This window comes from Girardinichthys multiradiatus, chromosome 20 (genome assembly GCF_021462225.1).
Source record: "Girardinichthys multiradiatus isolate DD_20200921_A chromosome 20, DD_fGirMul_XY1, whole genome shotgun sequence".
Classification (NCBI taxonomy): Eukaryota; Metazoa; Chordata; class Actinopteri; order Cyprinodontiformes; family Goodeidae; genus Girardinichthys; species Girardinichthys multiradiatus.
The window spans coordinates 26,859,448-26,883,366 of NC_061812.1; the positions used below are offsets into that span (position 1 = coordinate 26,859,448).

A 23,919-nucleotide genomic window follows, 5' to 3' on the forward strand; every position below is an offset into this window, starting at 1 on the left:
ATGGTTCACAATGAAGTCTTCACAGCAGTATTAACCAGACCAATATACCATGAACAAGGAAGGACCACTAAGATTGCACAGAGTGACTCATTTACCTGGATCAGTTGTTGCTGTTGATCTTTTTTCTAGCAGTTTCCAAGGTATTTTTAAAAAAAAGCACCATCTTCTATCATATTTGACTTTCTGCTGTGATAAAATCCTTTTTCTCTAAGAGTCTCCAGGGCAACATTCAACATGTTATCTCATGTACCATCACTCTAACACATGTTTCTTACTATTAGAAGCTATCTGATGATGACACATAGACAATTCTTTTCAGGCATTTGTAAATATTTTCTCCTTCACTAGTGTTTGAGCTTGACTGAACAGCCTCTCTGTGCCTTTTGCTTTTATGTTATTAAACACAAAGCCGGTTAATGTTTGCCCTAATGTTTAGCACACCCCATACTGTAAGTGCATTTGAATTGGAGCTGATTGTTTGTGTAGGAGGCGGTAATTATGTTTTGGTAAATGCAATGGCATGACTTAATTTCTGAGTGCTGCTGTTGTTTTGCGTGTCCATATCTGTGGGTAGTTATTATTGGCAGTGGGGGCTCTCTGGGGTTTTTGCAGCGTCCTTTTGCTATTTCTGAGTGCAAACGTTGGAGTCTATTTTCAAGGCTGCCATGGAAACCATTGTATTTGTGGTGGCAGTGATTGGTGCTGCCGGCCGAGCAAGACTGTGCTATTTTTGTCGCGAGTCAACACCTGACACAAACACACACACACAGTCTCTCGCATTTGCACACATGCACAAACGCAAACCTGGATACTGATGCTAACTTATAGTTTGACTCACACAATGCACAAAAATCACACCGCATAGCTACAGTATTTTCTTTTTCACTTAAACCTGGTGTTTCAGGGGCATTGTGTATGTTTCTAAATTTGCCTCAGTGTTGCAAGACATCTTGATAGATCTTCACCATGACAACAGTAGTAAGTGAGCGCTGCCTCTTTAACCTACCCACCCAAATGCAGCATGTTTTCTTATATTATGAAGTTTCATAGTTAAACCATCTGCAGGAAAAGCAGACTATCTTTGCTTGAATCTGTCAAATATGCAAAAAATACTTCTTGTCAAGTGATATTTTAAGGTCAACTCTAATTGAAGGACATACGGGTTCTAAGAAGCAAAACGTTTAGCGGTAATTTTTAATACAAGGCTGCAAAAACGTCTATGTTATTTTCTTTTAAAAGGATAAAAGAGACATATATAGAATATTTCCAGATTGTTTTTTTGTTTTTTTCAAAAATGTATTGGAGGGTCAATAAAGGGGTAGTGGTGGCCTAGTGGTGAGAACAGGAGGTTTATGTTCCGGAGGGGACACAAGGGGCCAGGTTCCAAACCCACAGATTGCCACTCTGGCTCCCTGAGCAAGACCCTTAGCCCCAGAATGCTCCCCGGGTGCTGCACAATGGCAACCCACTGCTCCCTGTAAGGGATGGGTTAAATGCAGAAGACAAATTTCGTTGTAATGTACATGTGCAATGACCAATAAAGATGATGATGATTATTATAAAGGAACATTATGTTTGTATTTTGTGTAGATTATTCACTGGATGGTCATGCTAATGCCTGGTCAGGCTGGGACCAGCTCCAAAGCAAATATCTACCATTTTAAAAAATCCCCTCCAAGCTCAAAAAAACGTAAATAAATTATATTTTAGAAAACCTAGTGGCTTTGTAAATATAAATCCATGGTTATTTATAATGAAGATCATTTTGGTCTACTGCATAAATTGTGTTATGTGAAACATGAATTGCAAAATTGGAAAAGTATTTATACCCCTTGAACGTTTTCACATATGTTGGTCCATCACAAAAAAAACCTAAAAATATGTTCAAGTTTGTGGCGTTTTCTAGGAACATTGTGAAATGTGACTGCTGCTGGGAACGATGTCCGATTCTTGTCCAGCTTTGCTCCCCCATGATTTCTACCATTTTCTTTATCCCTCCTCCTCCTCCTCCCCCTTTTTTCAGCATCCAACTCCTCTAATACTGATCACAACTTGCTGTCCATTTAATGGACTGATAAGTCTGTTAGGTCTGTCTGATCCAATTGTACTGCAGAAACAGGTTGTGCAGTCTAGGATCCTCCATCATGTAGTGCAACAGGAGTTACTGTCATAACGAGCTAGCACAGACCCACATTCAGTCCCTGCAATTTCAAAACTCACAGCAAAGTAGGTTTAATTCTGTGTTCGAAGTTAAACTTGAACAGCCTTTTACTGATTATCTAGACATGCACATTGCCATCAACAGTAGTAAGAGCATGCTGGAAATTGCCATTTTATGGCATTTTGGGGTTTTAGAGACTTCTTTAAGCATCTTACAGCCTGCTTTCAGAGTGAAGTTGCTTTGACAGCCAGACCCTGACATGCTGACAGTTGTTTATAATGTCTTCTACTTATAGACTGTTTTCCAGACACTGACATGGCTGATTTCAGGTTCTTTTGAGCACTTATTGAATTCATTACCAGAGTCATAAGCTGCTACAGTCTTCTTTCTGAAGCCCTCAGACAGCTCGTTTAATCCCACCTTTGTGTTCACTCTCACATCAACATTCAGAAGCAACAAACTAAATGTCTGATGTATAAACCTGATGTGATGCGCTTGTGTGTAATTTCAGCAATTTAAAGAGAAAATAAATGTGGGGGGTACCCTAATTTGAATTATTTTATTAAATTTTCCAGGACAATTTAAAAAAAAAGGTTATTGTCTATTTACATTAGCTGAAATTCTATGTCCAAATATGTTAGAAAAACACCCAGGCTGTGGCAGGGTCATAATATTTTCAAGGCTGTAAATATCAAACTAAAATAAACAATTAAATAAATGATCTTAACAATAAACATGTTATGCAATTTTGAACCAATTTGATCTTTTTCTGGTTTAAATAAAAGCAATAAGACCATGTTACACAGATTCGTTTAAAAATTTTGTATAAATGCTGTGAAACTGAGTTTGATTTTAATACACTATGAGAATCTTTTACTTTTTGAGGAAAACTATCAGGTCACAACTAACCTCTGTTTATCCAAAGAGAAGACATTCAGAGAGTTCTCTACTGGAGGTAAGATACTGACTGCTCAAACTTCATCCACAATTGAGGCATCTGAAAAATCTGTTTAATTTACTAGCATACTGAGCTAATTAATATCATGACACACTGTTCTCAGTGCATTAAACACAAAGTGCAAATTGTTTCACAAAGAAGATACATAATTCGTTTTGCAACTTAATATCACCATTTTCAGTCTCTGAAAAGGATTAAATCAATGCATTAGAGGAACAAGGAATTAAAACATGCTTTTTAACATTGAAAGAACTGCAAGATGTGTTTTCCAAAAAGAAGCAAATGTTTTGTGTATGTCTGTGGAGGACCTTGCAAATGCAAATTAGAAACATCCAGGACTCAGGAGATCATACCCACTCTGTCTGTAGAGTAGCCTTATCCATAATAAGCCAGATTTCATTGTTTTCTACAGACAGAGAGATGAGATTAACCGTATGTGAAAAAGATCACTGTGGCAACAAGAGTCCCTGTTTGAGTACGGAGGAGGCTGAGGTCTGTCCTAATCTACGCTTTACAGTATCTGCAAACCTTTTACTGAAAGAAAGTTTAAATGAAATTAATGTTAACTGTTATTGATATAGTTTGCATTAATGTGATAAAGAGTCTGTAATTAGGAAAATACACACTTGAAGCTGTAATATGCAGGTTTTTATGATCACAAAAAGGTCATGTGGGGGCATAATGTTCTAACGTGTCAGGAGCTCTCAGTGGCTGTAATCAGGGCTGGCATACGGTCTAATGGGGCCTTCAATAAGGGGCCCCTATTCCTGTTAAGAACATCACCAGCACTATCACTCAAGACAGATTTGGTGGAATCTGGAAGAGGGGGCCAAGTTTAATTGGCTGAATTGGTGATTATGATCATGTCGATTATATGCACAAAGTTAAGTATTGATGTTCTCTTTGAGTACCCAATATTCATTCATAAGAAGGAGGTAATGTAGACAAGCTTGACTTCTTTTCTGAGGCCTGCAGAAACACCCTGTGTCCCAGAGAACTCCCCACAGCAGCTCGATGTGAAGTTGTTGTCCCCACGACCTGGAGGAAAGGTATCGGACCCGCTGACCTGCAGGCCCGATTGTAATATTTGCTTGAATATTATTTTAAGGTTCCGGTAATGGCGGCTTGCTGAGAGGATGTGCTTCACTTCACTTCTAAGGTGAACGCTGAAGCTAGCGGTGACAATAGCAAGGCTAACACAAGCACAGACCAGGCAATGGAGGAGGGAAATTGCGAGTCAAATGAGAAGGAAAAAACGGTCGAAGTTGGGTCAGATGCAACACTGGCTGCAATTGCAAGTTTGAAGTCTGATTTCTCCTCCAAACTAGATGGTATTGTGTCAGCAATAGAGAATGTGAGAAAAGATGTTAATGGGTGTGCCTAGCGGGTCGGTGAGGCAGAGGTATGGATATCTGCAGCAGAGGATAGCATCACCAGTCTGTAAGCCAGGGTTCAGGCCCTTGAAAATAAAAATAAAGATCTTGAGGGGAAGTGCTTGACTTGGAGGCCAGATCGCGACAATCTAACCTGAGACTGGTTAATCTACCCAGGGGAGTGGAGGGAGAGGACGCGTGGGCCATCTTGGAAAAGTGGCTGCCGGAGGCTCTGATCCTGGCACCATTACGCAGCTCTCTGACTATGGAGAGAGCACATCGGATTGGTCAGAAAAGTACATCAAAATGACCGTGATAAGAGCCACCAGGGCAAAGGGACAGATTCTATTCAAGAATCACCCAGTCAGATTTTACGAGGACCTCACAACTGGTGTGCACAAAAAATAGAAAGAATTTGACGGCGTGAGACAGCAACTCCATGCCATGGGGACACGATACGGCATGATTCCTCCTGCACGGCTGCTGGTGACATACAGCGGTCAGTCTCGCATCTTTAACCAATCAGCAGAAGCAGAGAACTTTGTAAGGACTCTGAAAGCAGATGGTGGACCTGGGTGAGAAAATGAAGACATAACACTGCATTGTATTGATAGGGATGGATAATCACTTAGCCTTAGGTCAAGTAAAAAAAAAGAAGGATAAATCGTTTGCCTATTATGTTTAAGGTCTGCTAGCCCAGTGGCCCAAATCCAATATTAAATTCTCCAAACGCATTTAATAACGAGTTTCTAAAGTAGCGGGGTGGGGTAGGAGGGAATAGTTTTCAGACACAGTTGATGGATCCTCACTTTTGTGTGGAGCAGCCTCCAGCTGTTAGATAGGTACCAGTATATTAATGGGGGTAGGCAACAGAGTTTTAAGTTAATAGGGGTATATTGTTCAGTGTTCATGGTTATGGATGTAGTTTCTTACGTCCAGATGTTTTTGGTTTCTTTGCCTGTAAATAATTTGAAAGCACTGGGAAGCCCATTTAATGTTATATGGTATGTCTGGTAGGTTAAGAATTAAAATATCTTCTTGGAACTGCAGGGGATAACAACAACTGAAAAAAGTCAAACAGATAGTGACTAGGGTGAACTCTGATATGATGCTATTTCATGAAACTCACCTGTTGTCTGGTCAAGAGGGGAGGATTGGGAGGAGGTAGCAGGGCAGTATATATTTAGCACCTTTTACTTCTCAGGCAAGGGGGGTTATGATCTTGATTCATAAATCCGTACCATTTCATGTGACAACGGTTATTCAAGATAAGATTGGAAGGTATATTATTCTACAGGGCATACTGATCATAGAAAAGATAAACCTGATAAATATTTATGACCCAAAGTTTTTTCAGAATCTCTTTCTTACAATCTCATCTCTGTCTGGTAGTTATATTATAGCAGGGGATTTCAACTGCACAATCAACCCAGAATTAGATTGAAGCTCAGGTGTTGACAACTCTCATTCTAAAAGTAGACAAACAATTCAATACTTTATAAAGGAACTTAGTTCGATAGATATCTGGAGGGATATGAATCCCAAGGGCATAATATACTCCTGTTATTCAAATACACATTGATCATATTCACGTATTATTACTTCCTAATTTCTGCTAATTTCAGATATAAAATAAAGGACTGTCAATATGTAGCATCTTAATATCTGAACATGCACCAAATTCACTAATATATAAAGACTCAAGACTAAGGAGAGACCCTCCTAGGTAGAGATTTAAACAAAAATGGCTCCTTGATTCAGAATTTATATCTTTCGTGGTGGCCTAGTGGTTAGAACAGGAGGTTTGCGTTCCGGAGGGGACACAAGGGGCCAGGTTCCAATCCCACAGATTGCCACTCTGGGTCCCTGAGCAAGACCCTTAGCCCCAGAATGCTCCCCGGGCGCCGCGCAATGGCAGCCCACTGCTCCCTATAAGGGATGGGTTAAATGCAGAGGACAAATTTCGTTATAATGTACCCGTACTCGTACTCGTCGTCTTCTGCTTATCCGGGACCGCGGGGGCAGCAGACTCAGCAGAGACGCCCAGACGTCCCTCTCTCCAGACACCTCCTCCAGCTCCTCCGGGGAAGCCCAAGGCGTTCCCAAGCAAGCAGAGAGACATAGTCCCTCCAGCATGTCCTGGGCCGTCCCGTGGGCCTCCTCCCGGTGGGACGTGCCTGGAACACCTCCCGAGGAAGGCGTCCAGGAGGCATCCGGTATAGATGCCCGAGCCACCTCAACTGGCTCCTCTCAATGTGGAGGAGCAGCGGCTCTACTCCGAGCTCCTCCCGGATGGCCGAGCTCCTCACCCTATCTCTAAGGGAGTGCCCGGCCACCCTACGGAGGAAGCTCATTTCAGCCGCTTGTATCCGGGATCTCGTTCTTTCGGTCATGACCCAATGTTCATGGCCATAGGTGAGGGTAGGAATGTAGACCGACCAGTAAATTGAGAGCTTTGCTTTCAGCTCAGCTCTCTCTTCACCACAATGGACCGGCACAGCGCCCCCATTACTGTGGCAGCCGCACCAATCCGTCTGTCGATCTCCCGCTCCATGTACAATGTGCAATGACCAATAACAATTATTATTAAAATGAAATTAACATCTTTTTCGAAACCAATACAGATGAAACACCACCCTCTTCAAGGTGGGAAGCATTTAAGGCCTACATAAGAGGTCAGATAATTAGCTTTACAAGTTATATGGCAAAACAAACCTATCAAAAAACAAAAGAATTGGCAGCAGTGATTGAACTGTCTGAGAGGGAATATTATCAAACACTTTGTCCAAACATCCATCGAAAACTTTTGCTATTAAGAAAACAGTATAACGAACTTTCTGCCTCTAGAGCAGCCTCACATCTTTTTCGTCTTAAGCAGGCATTTTATGATCAAGGGGAAAAGCCTGGAAAACTATTAGCCTGGTGCCTCAAACGACTACAAAATGAAAAATGTTTTTTACATCAGTTAAAAAATAGTGAAGGACAGATTTCTACTGACCCTTTAGAAATCAATGAAACTTTTAAGGTCTTTTTTGAAAAATTATACAGTTCAGACATAACATATAAGGAACAAGAGCGGGATTTGTTCTTAGATACCCTCCAAATTACCACTATTTTTGAATTAATAAGTGCAAATCTTGGTCCAGCTATAACTAAGGAGGAAATATCTACAGCAATAGATGACTTGAAAACAAGTAAATTCCCAGGCCCAGATGGACTGCTAACAGAATTTTATAAAACAATTTAAAGCTAAATTGCTGCTCCCTCTTTTTGACATGTACTCGGACTCAATTGAAAAGGGAATTCTCCCTGCCTCTTTAAGAGAAGCCCTGATAACTTTATTGCCCAAGAAAGGTAAACCTTTCAACAAATGTGAAAATCTTAGACCAATAAGCCTTCTTAATGTGGATTTAAGGATACTTAGCAAAATCCTGGCTCAAAGACTAGAGAGAATATTATCTGACATAATTTTTTGTGACCAGAATGGGTTTATTGTAGGTAGACAGGGACTTCATAATGTGAGCCGAGTGTTGGACACTGCTTTGCTATCACTGGATGCAGAAAAAGCCTTTGATAGAGTTGAATGCCCCTATTTATTTGAAATATTAAAAGGATTTGGTTGTGGGGACAATTTCTGTCGGTGGGTTAAAGTTTTATATTATGAGCCCTATGCTGAAATATTAACAAATAGTTATATCTAAATCATTCAAAATCAAGCGAGGATGTAGGCAGGGGTGCCCCTTGTCCCCTTTATTATTTATTTTAGAAATTGAACCGTTTGCCATTGCGGTGCGGTCTCATATAAACATGATTGGTTTGACAATAGGCCAACAGGAACATAAAATTGCCATTTTTGCTGATGATGTAATTCTTTTTTTGGAAAAACTGGAAAATTCTATCCCAGCCTTGTTAGACCTAATAAACACATTTGGAATGATATCAGGATATAAATAAAGATAAGTTTTCTTAACTCAGAAGAAAGAAACAGTACCAGGAATCCTTTCCAATTCATAAAGGTAGACTGTTTTATATATTTGGGGATTAGAATAGTACTATGTATAAATGAGATTGTTGGGATTAATTACAACCCAGTGATAGAGTCAATTACTTCCTCTATAGATAGATGGAACCACTTGCCCTTGCTCAAAGCAAGAATTTACGTTCTTAAATTAAATATAATGCCCAAACCTCCGTATCTGTTTTAGAATATCTCACTGCCACCTCCTATTTCCATCCCTAAAGAATATTTTCATAAGTTTCTTGTGGAATAATAGGTGACTGAGGCTAAGCGTATCACTTTTGTACCTTTTGTATGATAGAGGAGGCCTCAGTTGCCCCAATCCACTCTGGTACTATTGGGCAGCTCAATTGAGGGCCATGATGCATTATTTTACAAAAAAGTTCCTCCCACCTTGGATGATTATTGAAACCTGCTTTGTCCCTCTTCCTCTCTCACAGTACATATACTCAACAAAAGTAAACATGTTGAAAAAAAAAGACATATCTCCTATAGTCAGAAATATGATTTCAATTTGGTATCGGTTCAGAGGTATTTAGGCAAATCCTCCGCTTTGTCACACTTCAGCCCGCTATGGGGTAACCATTTTTTCGCTCCAGGCAGGGCAGACCATGGTTTTAGGAAATGGGCTGAAAAAGGTTTAAAGACAATAGATCTTATGGGATCAGAGGTGTGTTTTTAATGTCCTTTAAAGAGCTGATTGCCAGGTATGATATCCCAAGTAAACATTGTTTTAAATATCTGCAGGTGAGAAACTTTATTAGATTATCTCAAAATCAGTGTGTGTCAATTCCCCCGTTGTCCACTTTGGAAATCGAAATGAAGAAGGATCCCTTTGAAAAAGGAATGATCTCCAAACTATATAGCATGTTAGCAGAGGGATCCTCCGAGTCTTCCTTATGGAAACTTAAAGCTTGGAGAGAAGATTTACAGGAGAACTTGTCCTCCGAGGTTGGGAAGAGGTGTGTGTCGAAGCACAAACACAAACTACCAATATACGCCTCAAAGTACTGCAATATAACGGGCTGATGAGGACATATGTGACACCAGAAAAACTTAACAAGTATAATGGTGCCATATCAGATTTGTGTGTCAGATGTGGAGAGGAGAAGGGGATGTTCTGCCACTGTGTCTGGAAATGCAATATAGTTCAACAATTCTGGAGGGAGATTAAACAAGCTTTGGAGGCTATTTTTGGTATAAAATTAGCTCTTGACCCTAAACTGTTCATTTTAGGTCTATATCCTGATAGACATCATATGTCCAGAAAAATAATCACTGCCATGGATTTATGTTTACTACTTGCAAAAAGGGTCATAGCACTTTCATGGAAGAGTACTAGTAAACCAAAATTGTTGTTTTGTTTTGGGGTTTCCCCCCTGGTGTTTATTTTTATTTTTTATCTTTTTGTTCTCTCTTCTTTTCTTATACACTCTGTACTTCCCATTAAGTGCTGTTCTGAGACATCCATAAATACCTGACTTGCAAGGAAACGACATGCTGAATGTTGGACAATAATTTAGTTGCCCCTGATGTTTCCTTTGATATGAAAGCATGCTTGTTTCTGTATACTATGGGAAGTTTTTATTTTTTGAAAACCCAATAAAGATAATGTTGGAAAAAATATAATTTTAATATTTCCTTAATAATATTTCCTTAAATATTATTGCACTAAATGTAGGCAGCTAATTACTCAGCATTGACAGTTAGTCACCCAGTAGATTGGTTTGCTCAGCAAATCGTTCTTTAAATATAATTTTATTAATAAAATGTTTTATCTTATGTTGTATTGTGAATGGTGGTTTGAATGTTGTACTTGTACTCGTCGTCTTCTGCCTCATCCGGGACCGGGTCGCGAGGGCAGCAGATTCAGTAGAGACACCCAGTTGTCCCTCTCTCCAGACACCTACTCCAGGTTCTCCAGGGGGAGTCCAAGATGTTTCCAGGCCAGCCTAGAGACATAGTCCCTCCAGCATGTCCTGGGCCACCCCCTGGACCTCCAACCGGTATGACGTGCCAGGAACACCTCCGGAGGAAGGCGTCCAGGAGGCCTCCTCAACTGTATTTATGGGAGGCCCTTGATTTAGATTTACTCAGTAAGGAAGACTTAGAATCATAAAAGTAATTTTCTTTCTGTTAAGCATTATGAACCAACTATTAAAACCGGCAAATTTGTCTCTAAATCAGACTAACAGCAATCAATTTCCAAGTACAATATCATTTTAATATTAACATCAGGTAAAATTAAAAAATGACCGGTTGAAAAAACTCAAAAATGTTAAAAGAAACATACATGTCTTCTTTTTAATGAAGGAGCCATGATTCTATGGCTTAACATATCTTGGCTAAGTCAACATATATATTTTTTACGGTTGATTCTAAAGATCTTTATTGGGATCAAGTTGTTTCAAATTTCTTTTGGCATTCAAGCAATGTAAAAGAAAAACAGATCAAACTGATCAAACAAAAATAAACTCCACATTAAATACACTTGTGAAATTACTTTTTGTATAACTCAACCCCTATTTTGAAAGAACAGCATAGGTTAACAAAAAAAAGAATTTGCTCAATTTTGCGAAAATCAATTATATTAAGGTTTAAAATTTAAAAGGAAGAAAAAAATATAAACACCTCAACTTTACACGTTATGAAATTGTCATTTGGTTTGAAATTTTAAATAATGGTTGAAAACAGCTACCAGCACATCCGCAACAGCCTCCATACTTGTGGAAGTTTATTTTTGGTTCATGCACCACGATGCAGGATGCCACATTTTCGGTCTGGACAACAAAGAGAAGGGTCTGCTGTGAAACCTTTATCTTAATGCTGTAGGGAAAGTCTAAGAAATAAATCAGTTGGATACCATGGAGACTGAATGAGGGCAGGTGGGTTGACATTGCTGTCTGGGGAGTAGCACTGGATTCTTGTTTAGACATCAGTAGATATGACAGGTGCTGCTCCCCTACCAGGCAGGACAAGGAATAAAGTGTCTATCATTGCATTTAAACATTTACTTTTTGCAATGGAATGATTACTTTCTTGAATCGGTTTAATGTGAAACAGAATCAGTCATGGATTAGTTATCGCTAAAAAATGTAAACTATATACAGGGGTTGGACAAAGAAACTTAAACACCTGGTTTTAGACCACAATAATTTATTAGTATGATGTAGGGCCTCCTTTTGCGGCCAATACAGCGTCAATTCGTCTTGGGAATGACATATACAAGTCCTCCACAGTAGTCAGAGGGATTTTAAACCATTCTTCTTGCAGGATAGTGGCCAGGTCACTACGTGATACTGGTGGAGGAAAACGTTTCCTGACTCGCTCCTCCAAAACACCCCAAAGTGGCTCAATAATATTTAGATCTGGTGACTGTGCAGGCCATGGGAGATGTTCAACTTCACTTTCATGTTCATCAAACCAATCTTTCACCAGTCTTGCTGTTTGTATTGGTGCATTGTCATGCTGATACAGGGCACCACCTTCAGGATACAATGTTTGAACCATTGGATGCACATGGTCCTCAAGAATGGTTCGGTAGTCCTTGGCAGTGACGTGCCCATCTAGCACAAGTATTGGGCCAAGGGAATGCCATGATATGGCAGCCCAAACCATCACTGATCCACCCCCATGCTTCACTCTGGGCATGCATCAGTCTGGGTGGTACGCTTCTTTGGGGCTTCTCCACACCGTAACTCTCCCTGATGTGGGGAAAACAGTAAAGGTGGACTCATCAGAAAACAATACATGTTTCACATTGTCCACAGCCCAAGATTTGACATTACCCTGGATACCGTTGCTCTTGATACATCACAAAGACTTGCTGTCTTGGTCACAGATGCGCCAGCAAGACGTGCACCAACTATTTGTGCTCTTTTGAACTCTGGTATGTCACCCATAATGTTGTGTGCATTTCAATATTTTGAGCAAAACTGTGCTCTTACCCTGCTAATTTAACCTTCCCACTCTGCTCTTACTGGTGCAATGTGCAATCAATGAAGACTGGCTACCAGGCTGGTCCAATTTAGCCACGAAACCTCCCACACTAAAATGACAAGTGTTTCAGTTTTATTGTCCAACCCCTGTATATCTAGATTGTTTACCTGTTTTTAAAACTCAGTGGACTCTCTCTGACATCTTAAGTACTCATTTAGAGGAATAGTACTACTGATTTTGCATTGGGTTTGTAGCGAGACATAGCTCTCATGTTACTCCAAGTTCAGTTTTTATTGATTAATCAGTACCTTGTGATGTCTCTTGTCTTTTTTATGTAAAGTTTCTGGATGTTGGTGGTTCCGCATCTGGGAGTGTGGCCTTTTTGTGGTGCAGGCGGTGGCCTTTCAGTGGCATTTTTCCGTTTGCTGTGCTGGTGTCTTTCCGTTGGGCACAGCGGTGGGCTCCGGTGGCTCTTTTGACTGGTTGTGGGAGCAGTCCAGTGCCAGGCTGGGGGATGGGGCTGTAGGGGGCAGTTGGGAATGGGCGGTCTCTTGGTTCTGCACCATGATTCTGGGGGTGTTTGGCCATGTTGGTTGTGCGGCCTTTTTTGCGCAGTGTATTGTTGCTGCGGGTGTTTTGCTAGGCCTGCTGGTCAGCTATTTTTGTCAGATATTTTGCCGCACTCCTGGATGCCTCTACATGCTTCTAGCTGGTTCCTCTTTGCTGGGGTTCAGCAGCTTTTTTGGTCGGTGGGCTTTGGCGGGGGTCTTTCGCAGCTGCCGCTGAGTGTGGGCCTGATACTGTGTGGGTGTGTCTTCATTTGCTTTTCAGGGATGGGGCTTTCTTATGCGGGTGTGCCCTTGTCGGGATGGGATTCTTGTCATCTGTATTAGGGTGCATGTGTTCGATATCTATGTCCTGGTTGGGGGTGGCTCTGTGGGGAAATCCATGTTGGGGTTAATGGGGTTGAGATTGGAGTTCATTGATGGGTGGGTCTGTTTCGTCCTGGGGTGGCTCTGGTTGGCTGCCTAGTTTGGACCGGGTGGTCCTCCCCCTTTTTTTTGTGGCCCTGTCTCTGGATGGGGTCAGGGGTTGTTGGGGGCCGGGGTCAGAGCGGGGGGTCGGGTCCTGGGCCGCATCCCTAGTCTGCAGCTCCCAGGAGCTTTTGCACTGTGGATGCTGGGTGGTTCCCCCTCTGCTCTTCTATGGAGGGGTGCGAGGTAGTCCCGGTGGTGGTCCTCCCTTGGCTCTGAGGGGCCATTGGATGTTTGTGGCTCTGATCTCCTCTATGTCTGCCTCGGGTATTGGGGCACAGGTCTGTGGCTCCTCACACCCACTATTGAATATTCTTATGGAGAAACCTTATGTACAAATCACACATACTGTACATCCACAGGTGTTTGGATTCAGGTGTTTACAGATAGATAGATATATCTTCTGTCTTTCTCTCTTTCTCTTAACTTATTACTCCACCTCTCTCACTTTCTTTCTTCTATTGAGACCTTTCGTTTCCATCTCCACATCCATTGCATTTGAGATAATCCCAAAGCAATTTCTAATGAAGTCTTTTATATATATATCAAGTGGAGCATTATAGATAAAACAATAATGCTCCACTTGTGAAAGTAAATCTGTTGCCAAATCTTTTACCATGTTACATATTCTTCTCTTAACCACTCAGCCGTGCACCACATCTGGAAGCCTGGTCCTTGTGGCTGATTCGGACAGTTGTTTGCATTGAGACTGCCCCCTCAGCAAAGCTGGAGGACAAGGGGTCATAATCATGACCCATAAGGGGTGAAAAGCCCAATTCAGGTCCAAATAAGGCACTTTTTTCTGTTCTAAGTTGTTCTGATACTGAAAACTGACCAGTCAAATCTCAAATCTTAAATCATCTGTTTTTCTTTTTTCTCCTTCCTTCTTAGGTTGAAGAAATATTAGAACGATCACGCCCTAAAGTCCCTTTCTTTAGACCTCTTAGATACTGATAAACTGCTTGATAAGTTTTAGATTTCTAACCAGTTAATTATTAGTTTTTAACTGTTGATTTGCCAGGTTGTTGTGTCTGTCTCTGAAGGTTAGAAATGGTACTACTTCTTCTTTTTTGTCAATTAATAGAAATAAGTACACATATGTACATTAATAATGTTTGTTTCAGTAAGTGGTTAGCTCGCCTTTGTCTAGCCCCTGTGTGTTGATCAGTCTTTTGTGGATTCTAAATAAATTTTAATCTACATTTGGTGAATATGTGCTTTTTTTTTTCTACAGTGCAGCTTTTGTGCCATCTTTGAAACATACATTAGAAGGGAATATTTTTGTGTTATTTAATATTACCTAACATCCTCCAGGCTCCTCAGATGAACTTGAAACAATCACGACAGCAACAACACTCCTTCCCCCAGACAGTGAATATATTTAGGTATCTTTCTGGTACCTTCACTTTTGCTTCTTATTTTTGTGGGTAATATCTGCAAACATTTTGAGGGCACTAGGACCCAGTGGAGGCTGTATCTCTGGTCCTGTTTCTCACAGCCTCCTGCTCTATCTCTGCGGTCACTGTGTGTGAATGCAGAGAGGCAGAGAGTGAGCTGGTGTCTTCTCTGCAAGCATTTACATCAGTTGCATTTCAGAAGAATCCCTGCCACCACAGCCGTGCAGTCGTCCAGGGACCAGGATGCTCAAGGCACATGAAAGGATGGGAAAAGAGGCTGCTTTACACCATGGGAAGAGCCTCAACAGTGTTCACAAGGTACAGTGATTGATTTCCAGTATGAAGCTCAGCAGTGGGAGCAAAATCATTTTCATCCTTAAAGACAGAAGCAGCAGCAGCAGACGGCTGCATCAGGGAAATATTCTGGTTCAGGTACACAGTGCTCTCTTTCCTGCTCTGTTCCCGTCACTGTCTCTGATTCTCCACATATTCTCCTGTATGCTTCCTCCCTTCCCATCTAATCTGCTGATTAGACTGCAACAGATGCATCTTCATTAACCACGATTTGATATTTAAAGATATTTAAATAATGTTGGCCTTCCTTTACTATGTTTATTTTTTAACATTGATTACCATACAAATGAGTAAGCGGTGAGACTGGGACTCAGCTGAACTAGGAGTGATATACAGGCAATGCTCTGGGAAGACAGTGAATCTGAGCGTATAAGAGAGGTTAGGGCTGGATTTCTTTACCCATTTGTTGTACTGTCATTTCAGACAGGATACAGAGCATCCCAGGCTTTACTTATATCCCTAACAGACAAAATGTAAAACAGGAGAGCAGCTCTCAACCATGTATGTTTGTTGTCTGTGCAAACATCCTCAGCATGCTTTAGACTAAATTTACTTACATTAAGTGTCCATAGTGGCCGACATCCTATTCTGGTAGTACATTTACATCAGGACATTTAGACCTAGAAGCTGTTCTGGGGCTTCTGTAATCAGTGGCTATATTTCATTGTGAGAGGTCATATATATGAGGCTTAAGTTATACAACAAGAACAGGAGTAGATATGGAGGAAGGAGGCTATCGCCAGTTTGGTTGCAGGATTAGTTTTGCTGAATTAGCTTGCATTCATGCATTCAGAGGATGTATGCTTGAAAACTGCATACATCACCTCACAGTGTTCAACCACTGTGAATTTATCTAAATTGTTTTCCATAAAGTTTTCCATTAAGCTTAATTTCCATTTAAGAGGATTAGCATCAACATGTTTGCACATATAGTTTATAGGGCTTAGGATTTTCCAGTCCTTGTTGCTAAAAAGGGGCTAAAGTTGTTTCACATACAGGGCCTCACAAAAGTACCCATGTTCCTTGAACTTTTTCATACTTCGTCAGGATACAATCCCAAACTATCATATATTTTATTGGGAATTTATGTGACAGACCAACTCAAAGGATAGCATAATTGTGAAATGGAAGGAAAATTATGCATCTCTTTTAAATTAATAAAATAAAGAAATGTGGCATGCATATGTAATGATAAGTCAGGCATGAAACCAAGGAACACAGCAGACAGGTCAGGGATAAAGCTGTGGAGAGGTTGAAAGCTTTGAACACCTCATAGTGAACTGTTCAGTTATTCACCTGCAAACATAAACATATGACACAACTGCCAAATTATCAAGACATGGCTGTCCATTTAAACTGACAGGCTGGAGGACAGAAGAAGCCCCGGGCAACTCTGTAGGATCTGGAGAGATCCACAGTTCTGGAGGGAGAATGTCTTAGCTGCACTGAGACAGCTGCACTTTCCAAATATAGGGAAAATGGACAAACTTTTAAATCTCTATGTGCAACACTGACAGAGAACTGCCCCAAAAGACTTCAGATTATTTGCAAAATATTTGACAATCATGTGTTCTTCTGCTTCCACTTCACAATGGCGCACTACTTTGTGTTGGTCAATCACACAAAATCCCAATAAGAAACAGATTTTAGTTGTAAAATGACTAAATGTAAAAAAGGTTTAAGGGGTAAGAATACATTAGCAAGGCTGTACAGATTTAAGGATAATACAACTATTATCTCTAATAATATAGGGCAGGTAAAGGCGAGGGCTAATGCATTCATCAAGAGTTGTAATTGTTTATTGTCAAAAACAAACTAAAAACATGTATTTAACAGTTGTATATTTATATCTATTTGGTTGATTATATTTGCTATTAAATAATTTTTTATCACACGTTTTCTGGTCTCCTTCCTGTGTTTAGTATGTATAGTAAGGGTTTCTAATATTATCATGCCTGAATAAGTTTGTATGTTTATTTGTCAGTGTTACATTACAAATAGAGTGAATTTGTTCAGCTCCTCGTCCTTTATGTGTGTCTAATTTATTAGATTTTTCTCAGATCATTTCTTGTTTCTTTTTATGTTTGTCTCACTTTAATCTTTGCAAAAGAATACATTTTCATTGATTGATCAATTGATTATAAACATAAAAAACCATACATTTAAACTAAGACTTACCATTTCTCCTCTGTTCTTCCATTTTTCTGTTAGCGCAATATGTGACTGATGGCCAACTAGAAGAATTAATGAACCTTTTGAAAATCCCAGCCTTATCTTCTGGATGTACAAGACAACATTTGACCTAACTTTCAAACCTCTTGTTTTCTGTACGCACTCCTTGGCTTTGAAGGATGGGTGATGGGCCTGTGACTGACCCCGCCCGCCTGCCCTGTCCTACCCTTCAATGGAGCCGACGTGGAACTCCTCCCACACGCCTCCACAGCCCACATCCAACTTGTCTGCCTCCTCGCTGCCTGAAGGCTGGGCTCTGTCCCAGGCACTAGCCCTCCTAGCAATGCTGCTCATGGATCTGCTGGCTGTGGTGGGCAATGTGGCTGTCATGGCAGTCATTGCCAAGGCCCCGCAGCTCCACAAGTTTGCCTTTGTCTTCCACCTGTGCGTGGTGGACCTCCTGGCAGCCCTGGTGCTGATGCCGCTCGGTATGCTCTCCAGCCGGGCCTTCTTTGGGGAGGCTCTATGCCGGAGCTACGTCTTTCTTAGTGTGTGCCTAGTTAGTGCCGCCATTCTCTCCATCTCCGTCATCAACGTGGAGCGATACTACTACATCATACATCCCATGCGTTATGAGGTGAAGATGACAATTGGTCTGGTGGCTTCGGTGCTGGTGGGAATATGGGTCAAAGCTCTCGCCATGTCTGCTCTGCCGCTGCTTGCTTGGTTCCTGCAAGGTGGAAGAACTCCTCTTCTGGAGAGCAGTGCAGTTGGGGGAGGAGGTGAAGGGGCCATCCCACCTCCCCCCACAGCTCAGGGTCACAGGCGCTGCTCCTTGCACTGGACTGGGGGAGGGTCAAACCGCTTAGCCTTCATGGTCTTGTTCACTCTGGTGTATTTCCTCTGTCCTCTGTTGGTTATTTTAGTTGTCTACTGCAACATGTTCAAAGTGGCTCGGGTGGCTGCCATGCACCACGGGCCGCTTCCTACTTGGATGGACACACCGCGACGGCAGCGATCAGAGTCGCTCAGCAGCAGATCCACCATGGTCACCAGTTCTGGGACGGGAACTGGCACTGACAGAGCTACTCCACATCGACCCTTTGGGGGAGGAAAGGCTGCAGCTGTGTTGGCGGCTGTAGGTGGGCAGTTCCTGTGCTGCTGGCTGCCCTACTTCACTTTCCACCTGTACTCAGCACTGGCTGCCAGTCCACCCGCTGCACTGGCCTCTCTGGAGGAGGTGGTTACCTGGATTGGCTACTTCTGCTTCACCTCCAACCCCTTTTTCTATGGGTGCCTGAACAGACAGATCCGGGAGGAGCTCGGCAAGCATCTGCCTTGCCTGTTTCGCAGAGCAGGGGTCGAAATGGAGGACAGACTGCCGAGTCGTGATGGGTCCATAGAGGAGAATTTTCTTCAGTTTCTTCAGGGCACTGCCTGCAACCTGGACCCTCAAAACTCTCGCAGCACTTCTAGCCCTAAGGGGGGAGATGCCTGCTGTCCTGTTGCTCAGTGCCAACCTACTGAGGTAGCACAACCAATTCCCATTGATTTCCGCATCCCTGGACAGATTGCAGAAGAGACTTCGGAGTTTATTGAGATTGAACAGGCAAAAAACAACCACATATATACAGAAAATTAGGTTTTTTGTAGTTGTCGCTGAAAACTGAAAGCAAAGATGTAAAGGGTTTCAGGAAATTCTCCTTTTTCTACTTTTGCTGAAAGGTTTTCACCATAATTTTTAGCTTTTAGTGACAAACTTACAGTGCCTTACAAAAGTATAAATACCAATTTAACATATTTCATGTTTTCTTGCGTTATAACAGGAAACTTTGCATGCTATCTATCACGATTGCCCCACAAAGTGGTTTGTGAAATGGAAGTGAAAGGATCTAGATTTTTAAAAGTTTTTTACAAATAAAAATAAGAAAAGTTAAGTACCCATTTATATTCCTTTACTCTCATCCTTTACCCCCAAATAAAATGCAGCGCAACCTATTGCCTCCAGAAGTCACCTAATTAAACCTAAACAAATAGAGTACCCGTGTGTATAATTTGATATTTGTATAAATCCAGGTCTTCTGGGAAGGCCTGTTAAAGAGCAAACAGCAACATGAAGACCAAGGAACACAGTAGAAAGGTCGTTATGGAGACGTTCAAAGCAGGGTTAGGTTATAGAACAATATCCCGAGCTTTCAACACCTCATGGAGAACTTTTCAAACAATCATTCACAAATGCAAAGAGTTTGTGAAGCAAACCTACCAATACATGGACAGATTTCTTAAAATTACCGTTATATTTTAAGGCATTGCTCAGTTCTTTTAGCATTTTTGGCCAATGGTATTAGGAGCCACAGTGGAAGGGCTAAAGAGCCACATGTGGCTCCAGAGCCACAGGTTGCAGACCCCTGACCAAATAGAGACAAGCAGCCAAGAGGAACATGGTAACTCTGGAGGAGGTGCAGCAATCCGCAGCTATGGTGGTAGAATCTGTCAACATGAAAGCTCTTAGTGATGCCCTTAAAAACGTTTATGGTGGAGATAAAAAAGAACGTCAACAGAGATCTTATTTGTTGTTTGCCACAAGCCATATGAAGGACACAGCAAACAAGTGGAAGAAGATGTTCTGATCACTTCAGAATTGAACCTTTTGGCTCATATGCAAAGTGGAATGTACAGAGGAAAACTAACACTGGATGTCACCCTGAACACACCATCCCAAAAGGGAAAAAATGGTGGTGCAAGCATCAAGCTGTGGGAATATTTTCAGCAGTGATAGGGAAGGTGGTCAGAGTAAATGGAGCGAGCTTATTCAAGCATAGTCAAAATCTAAAACTGGAAACACCCTAAAATGACTCTAAGCAGTGGTGCAAAAATTTACTCATTTAGGAAAGCTGAATACAAAAGTGTGTCACATGTGAAAACAATGTATCATTTTCCTTCCACTTCACAATAATGCACTACTTTGTGTTGGTCTGTCACATAAAATTCCAGTATAATAAACTAAATCTTGTTGTAACGTGACAAAATGTAACAAGGTTAAAGAGGTATAAATAGTTTTGTAAGACATTGTAAGGGATTTGATTTTAAACTGCTCCTTAGGAAAGGGAAATTCCTATAAAAGTATCGGATCTGCTGCATTTTGGCTTTAAATTCAACAGCTTAGCTCAGTAAAGTAAAAAAAAAAACTTACAGAGTTCACTTTGAAAAAACCCTTTAAACAATTTAAAGTTATAAGTTGTAACAGTTATTAGTGTTCTGATGACATGATGATCATTCGAAACTCTGCAGGCTTTTAAATAAAACACCTTTTTATATTTAGGGAACATGTTTGTCATTTCAGGGGGCAACTATGATGTGTTATTAGATATATAGTGTGTAATAATAATAAAAAACCCACCTCCAAATGCACACATCTTAAAGTCTACTAGGTCCTTGTTTAAAAAAATGTTTTATTTTTGTACATTTGAGCAAGACAGCAATAAAATATAAAAGGTTCTGATAGGTCATTGAGCTTTTTTTCATTAATTGACAATGTCAGTCCTTCAACCCAATCTGGTGCTCTAATTGACGAGATAGAGATGATTTTTTTCGTTTTTTAAATAGGCCCTTCTTTAATTTTCTAAAAAAAAAAAGCAGGTGAGATCCAAAGTGACTCCATTTAGATTAAAAGACAACTTATCTTCAGGGTTATCAAACTCTCTGCCATAAAGTGTATTTACCAGGATATCTGGATATGAATTTTTAAAGCAGTATTACCCAAAGGCACGGCATCACATTCAAATAGGGTTCTGTTTCTTGCATTGTTTAATGTGATAAGCTGTGTTTATTTTTTTGCAAGACTGTAGGTTTATGTTGTGTATGCCACTCAGTGAGTGCAGTTTTTTGTATCGTGAATCTCAGCTTTTGACATTAAACTGATGATGAGCAGGACAGTGTTTTTCATTGTTCTCTTTCCTTTCAACAGAAAATATGTAAACTTTATTTTGACAACCCTTCTCATCAGGGGCTTTCACAGTACCTCAGTGCAGGAAAAAAACTTTTTTTTATAGTTCAGTGTGTTCTGTCAGGTAAAATTTCTGCACCCTGAGTTAATGTTCAGCAAGCCACAGAGCATCTGCTTTTTAAAGCATTCCTTAGGACTAAGGGTGCAGTCTTTAAGTTTCTCAACCTGACAATGTGTTGAACTGGTATTTTATAGCAAACTGTTAAGAATAGGTATGATAAAATATATGTTGACATGACTGACTGACGGAAGTCATCTTTCTTACATGCCGTGGAAACAGGGTTTAAATAGTATTTTCTCAAGGGGTGTTTTAATGATGTTTTAATGAAACTTTCTTTTCATCATGACTAAATAATATCCCAAACTGTGAATGATGTGTTATAAGGTTTGCCTTTGTTCAGAAATCCTTTTTTATGCTGTGACAAAGAAAAAAAAAGAATAACTTCCATTGTTCTGCAATGGTATGAATGTGTTCAGGGGAGAAGGCCAAACCTAGAGTGGAAGAAAGTGTTGTAATAAAGACTTTATATGTTTGTAAAACAATTTGGATTCACTCTCATAATTCTTACATGTTTTTGTGCCACAATCTGCCTAACGTTTTGGTGTTACTGTACAGAGAATGAAAACATTTTCCACACTTAAAGGTTTCTTCTTTTTTCCATTTTGTCATCACACTTAAATGCTCTAGATAGTCAACAAATGTTGCAATATGAGAAGAAGATAACCTGGGTAAACAAAAGAGCAGATATCAACAAAAAGACTTAATATTGTGGCCCACTCGATTCTGCAGGATTGTTCTACTTTAGTCATACTGGGAGGTTTTCAAGCATGAATTTAAGAGCATACCACATGATATCCATTAGATTTAGGTCCAGACTTTATTTTTTGAGCCAATCAAAGGAGAATTTGCTGATGTGTTTCAGATCATTGTCATGCTACATCACCCGAGTGCATTCTTACTAAAGGTAATGAACTGTTGGCTGGACATTCTCCTTCGGTATTTTTCCATCAATTCCTGCAAGTTGTCCAAGTCCTGAAGCAGCAAAGCAGCTTCAGACCATCACACTACCACCACCATGTTTGACTGTAGGTATGATGCTCTATTTCTTAAGCTAATACAAAAAGTATTAGTTTCAAGCCAGATATAACAAAATGCTTCAATCAGAATTGGTATTTGAACAGTGTTCCTCATCATGCTGTTCACATTTTGACATCATGAGACCAAGACATCACATCACAACTGATCAACAGTACCTCGCCGCTGCATGGCTTCCAACAGGATGTTCTCAGATTGAAATGGCTACTCAGCATAGAGTTACACAGAGTGTCATAATCAGGTTACAACAGAGATGCAGGAGACTGGAAGAGTTACAGAAAGGCATAGAAGTGAACGTCCTTTGGCCACATCCCTCACTGATGACCGTTTTATTGTGAGCAGTGCCCTGCAGAACCGGATGATGAATGCCACTCAACTCCAGGCACATTTAAGGGAGGTGAGAGGCAAAGAAGTACCACGTCAGACCATTCGAAACCATTTACATCAGAGTGGTCTGCGTAACTGACAATCTGCAAGGGTACCTGACCACACCACCAGGCACAGACATCATTGTCTTGCATGGACCAGGGAGCATTTACACTGGACATGGGAGCAGTGGGCTTCTGTGCAGTTCTCTGATGAAAGTGGGTTCACGTTGAGCAGAAATGATGATCGCCAATGATGTTGGAGACATCAAGGAGAGCTTTGTGCATCAGCCACTGTTTTCACCAGCCAAGCCTTTGGTGGTGGTGTTACAGTGTGGGCAGGTGTGTCTAGTCAACAGAACTGCGCTACCCTTTGTGAATGGTACAGTGGCAAACCCATACTACCTGAATAACATTAGTCCAGTCATTGTTCCCCTGTTGTGGTATACCCACCTCTGTTGCTGGCTTTTATTTAAATTATTTTTTTGAGATGAGGAAATCATCATTGTATGCGTTTACTTAAATGCCTTACTTTGATGATATGATATCACTGTAGAGTGATCTTTTTACATTTTCAATAAATTTTACCCGAAATCCAAAGATCCCTAACTTTTTGTGAGTAGTGTTATAGGGAATTTCTTGAATCTGCAGGTCAGGCAGTAATCAGACCTGGGTGTGGGTGAACTGAGTTTATCAAATGTGGTTAATCCCACTTAATGATTTAACAAAGGGGGATGATTACTTTCTCAAATTAGGTCAGGTTGGTTTGGATAGCTTATTTTCCCTTGATAAATAATGTCATCATTTGAAAACTGCTTTTTAGATTTACTCAAGGTGTCTTTGTCTGATATTAAAGTTTTATCAATGATTTAAAACATTTAGGAGTTACAAAGCAGCAAAACATCATAAATCTATGAAGATTGGAAAACACTATATTTACATTGACACTGACTTGTTTGCGGGCCCTCAATCTCTGGGCTTCACATAGATATCCCAAAGAAAAGAGACCTGGTGGGAGGACTCAGTTCAAACAATTTGACCTTAAG

At 40.7% G+C, this 23,919-nt stretch overlaps 1 protein-coding gene across 3 annotated transcripts; it reads left to right on the top strand.

Moving 5' to 3' along the window:
* The first annotated feature begins 14,886 nt into the window (after positions 1–14,886).
* On the top strand, positions 14,887–21,955 carry LOC124856275 (G-protein coupled receptor 61-like). Of its 3 annotated transcripts, none has more exons than XM_047346578.1 (2): positions 14,887–15,312; positions 17,446–21,955. In XM_047346578.1, the coding sequence occupies exon 2, from the start codon at positions 17,639–17,641 to the stop codon at positions 19,046–19,048; it is 1,410 nt and encodes a 469-aa protein (XP_047202534.1). In that variant the 5' UTR covers positions 14,887–15,312; positions 17,446–17,638; the 3' UTR covers positions 19,049–21,955. The 3 variants fall into 3 exon arrangements, with proteins under 3 accessions (XP_047202534.1, XP_047202535.1, XP_047202536.1); XM_047346579.1 differs by having other exon boundaries at positions 14,887–15,198; XM_047346580.1 differs by having other exon boundaries at positions 14,887–15,198; positions 17,585–21,955.
* The last annotated feature ends 1,964 nt before the right edge of the window (positions 21,956–23,919 follow it).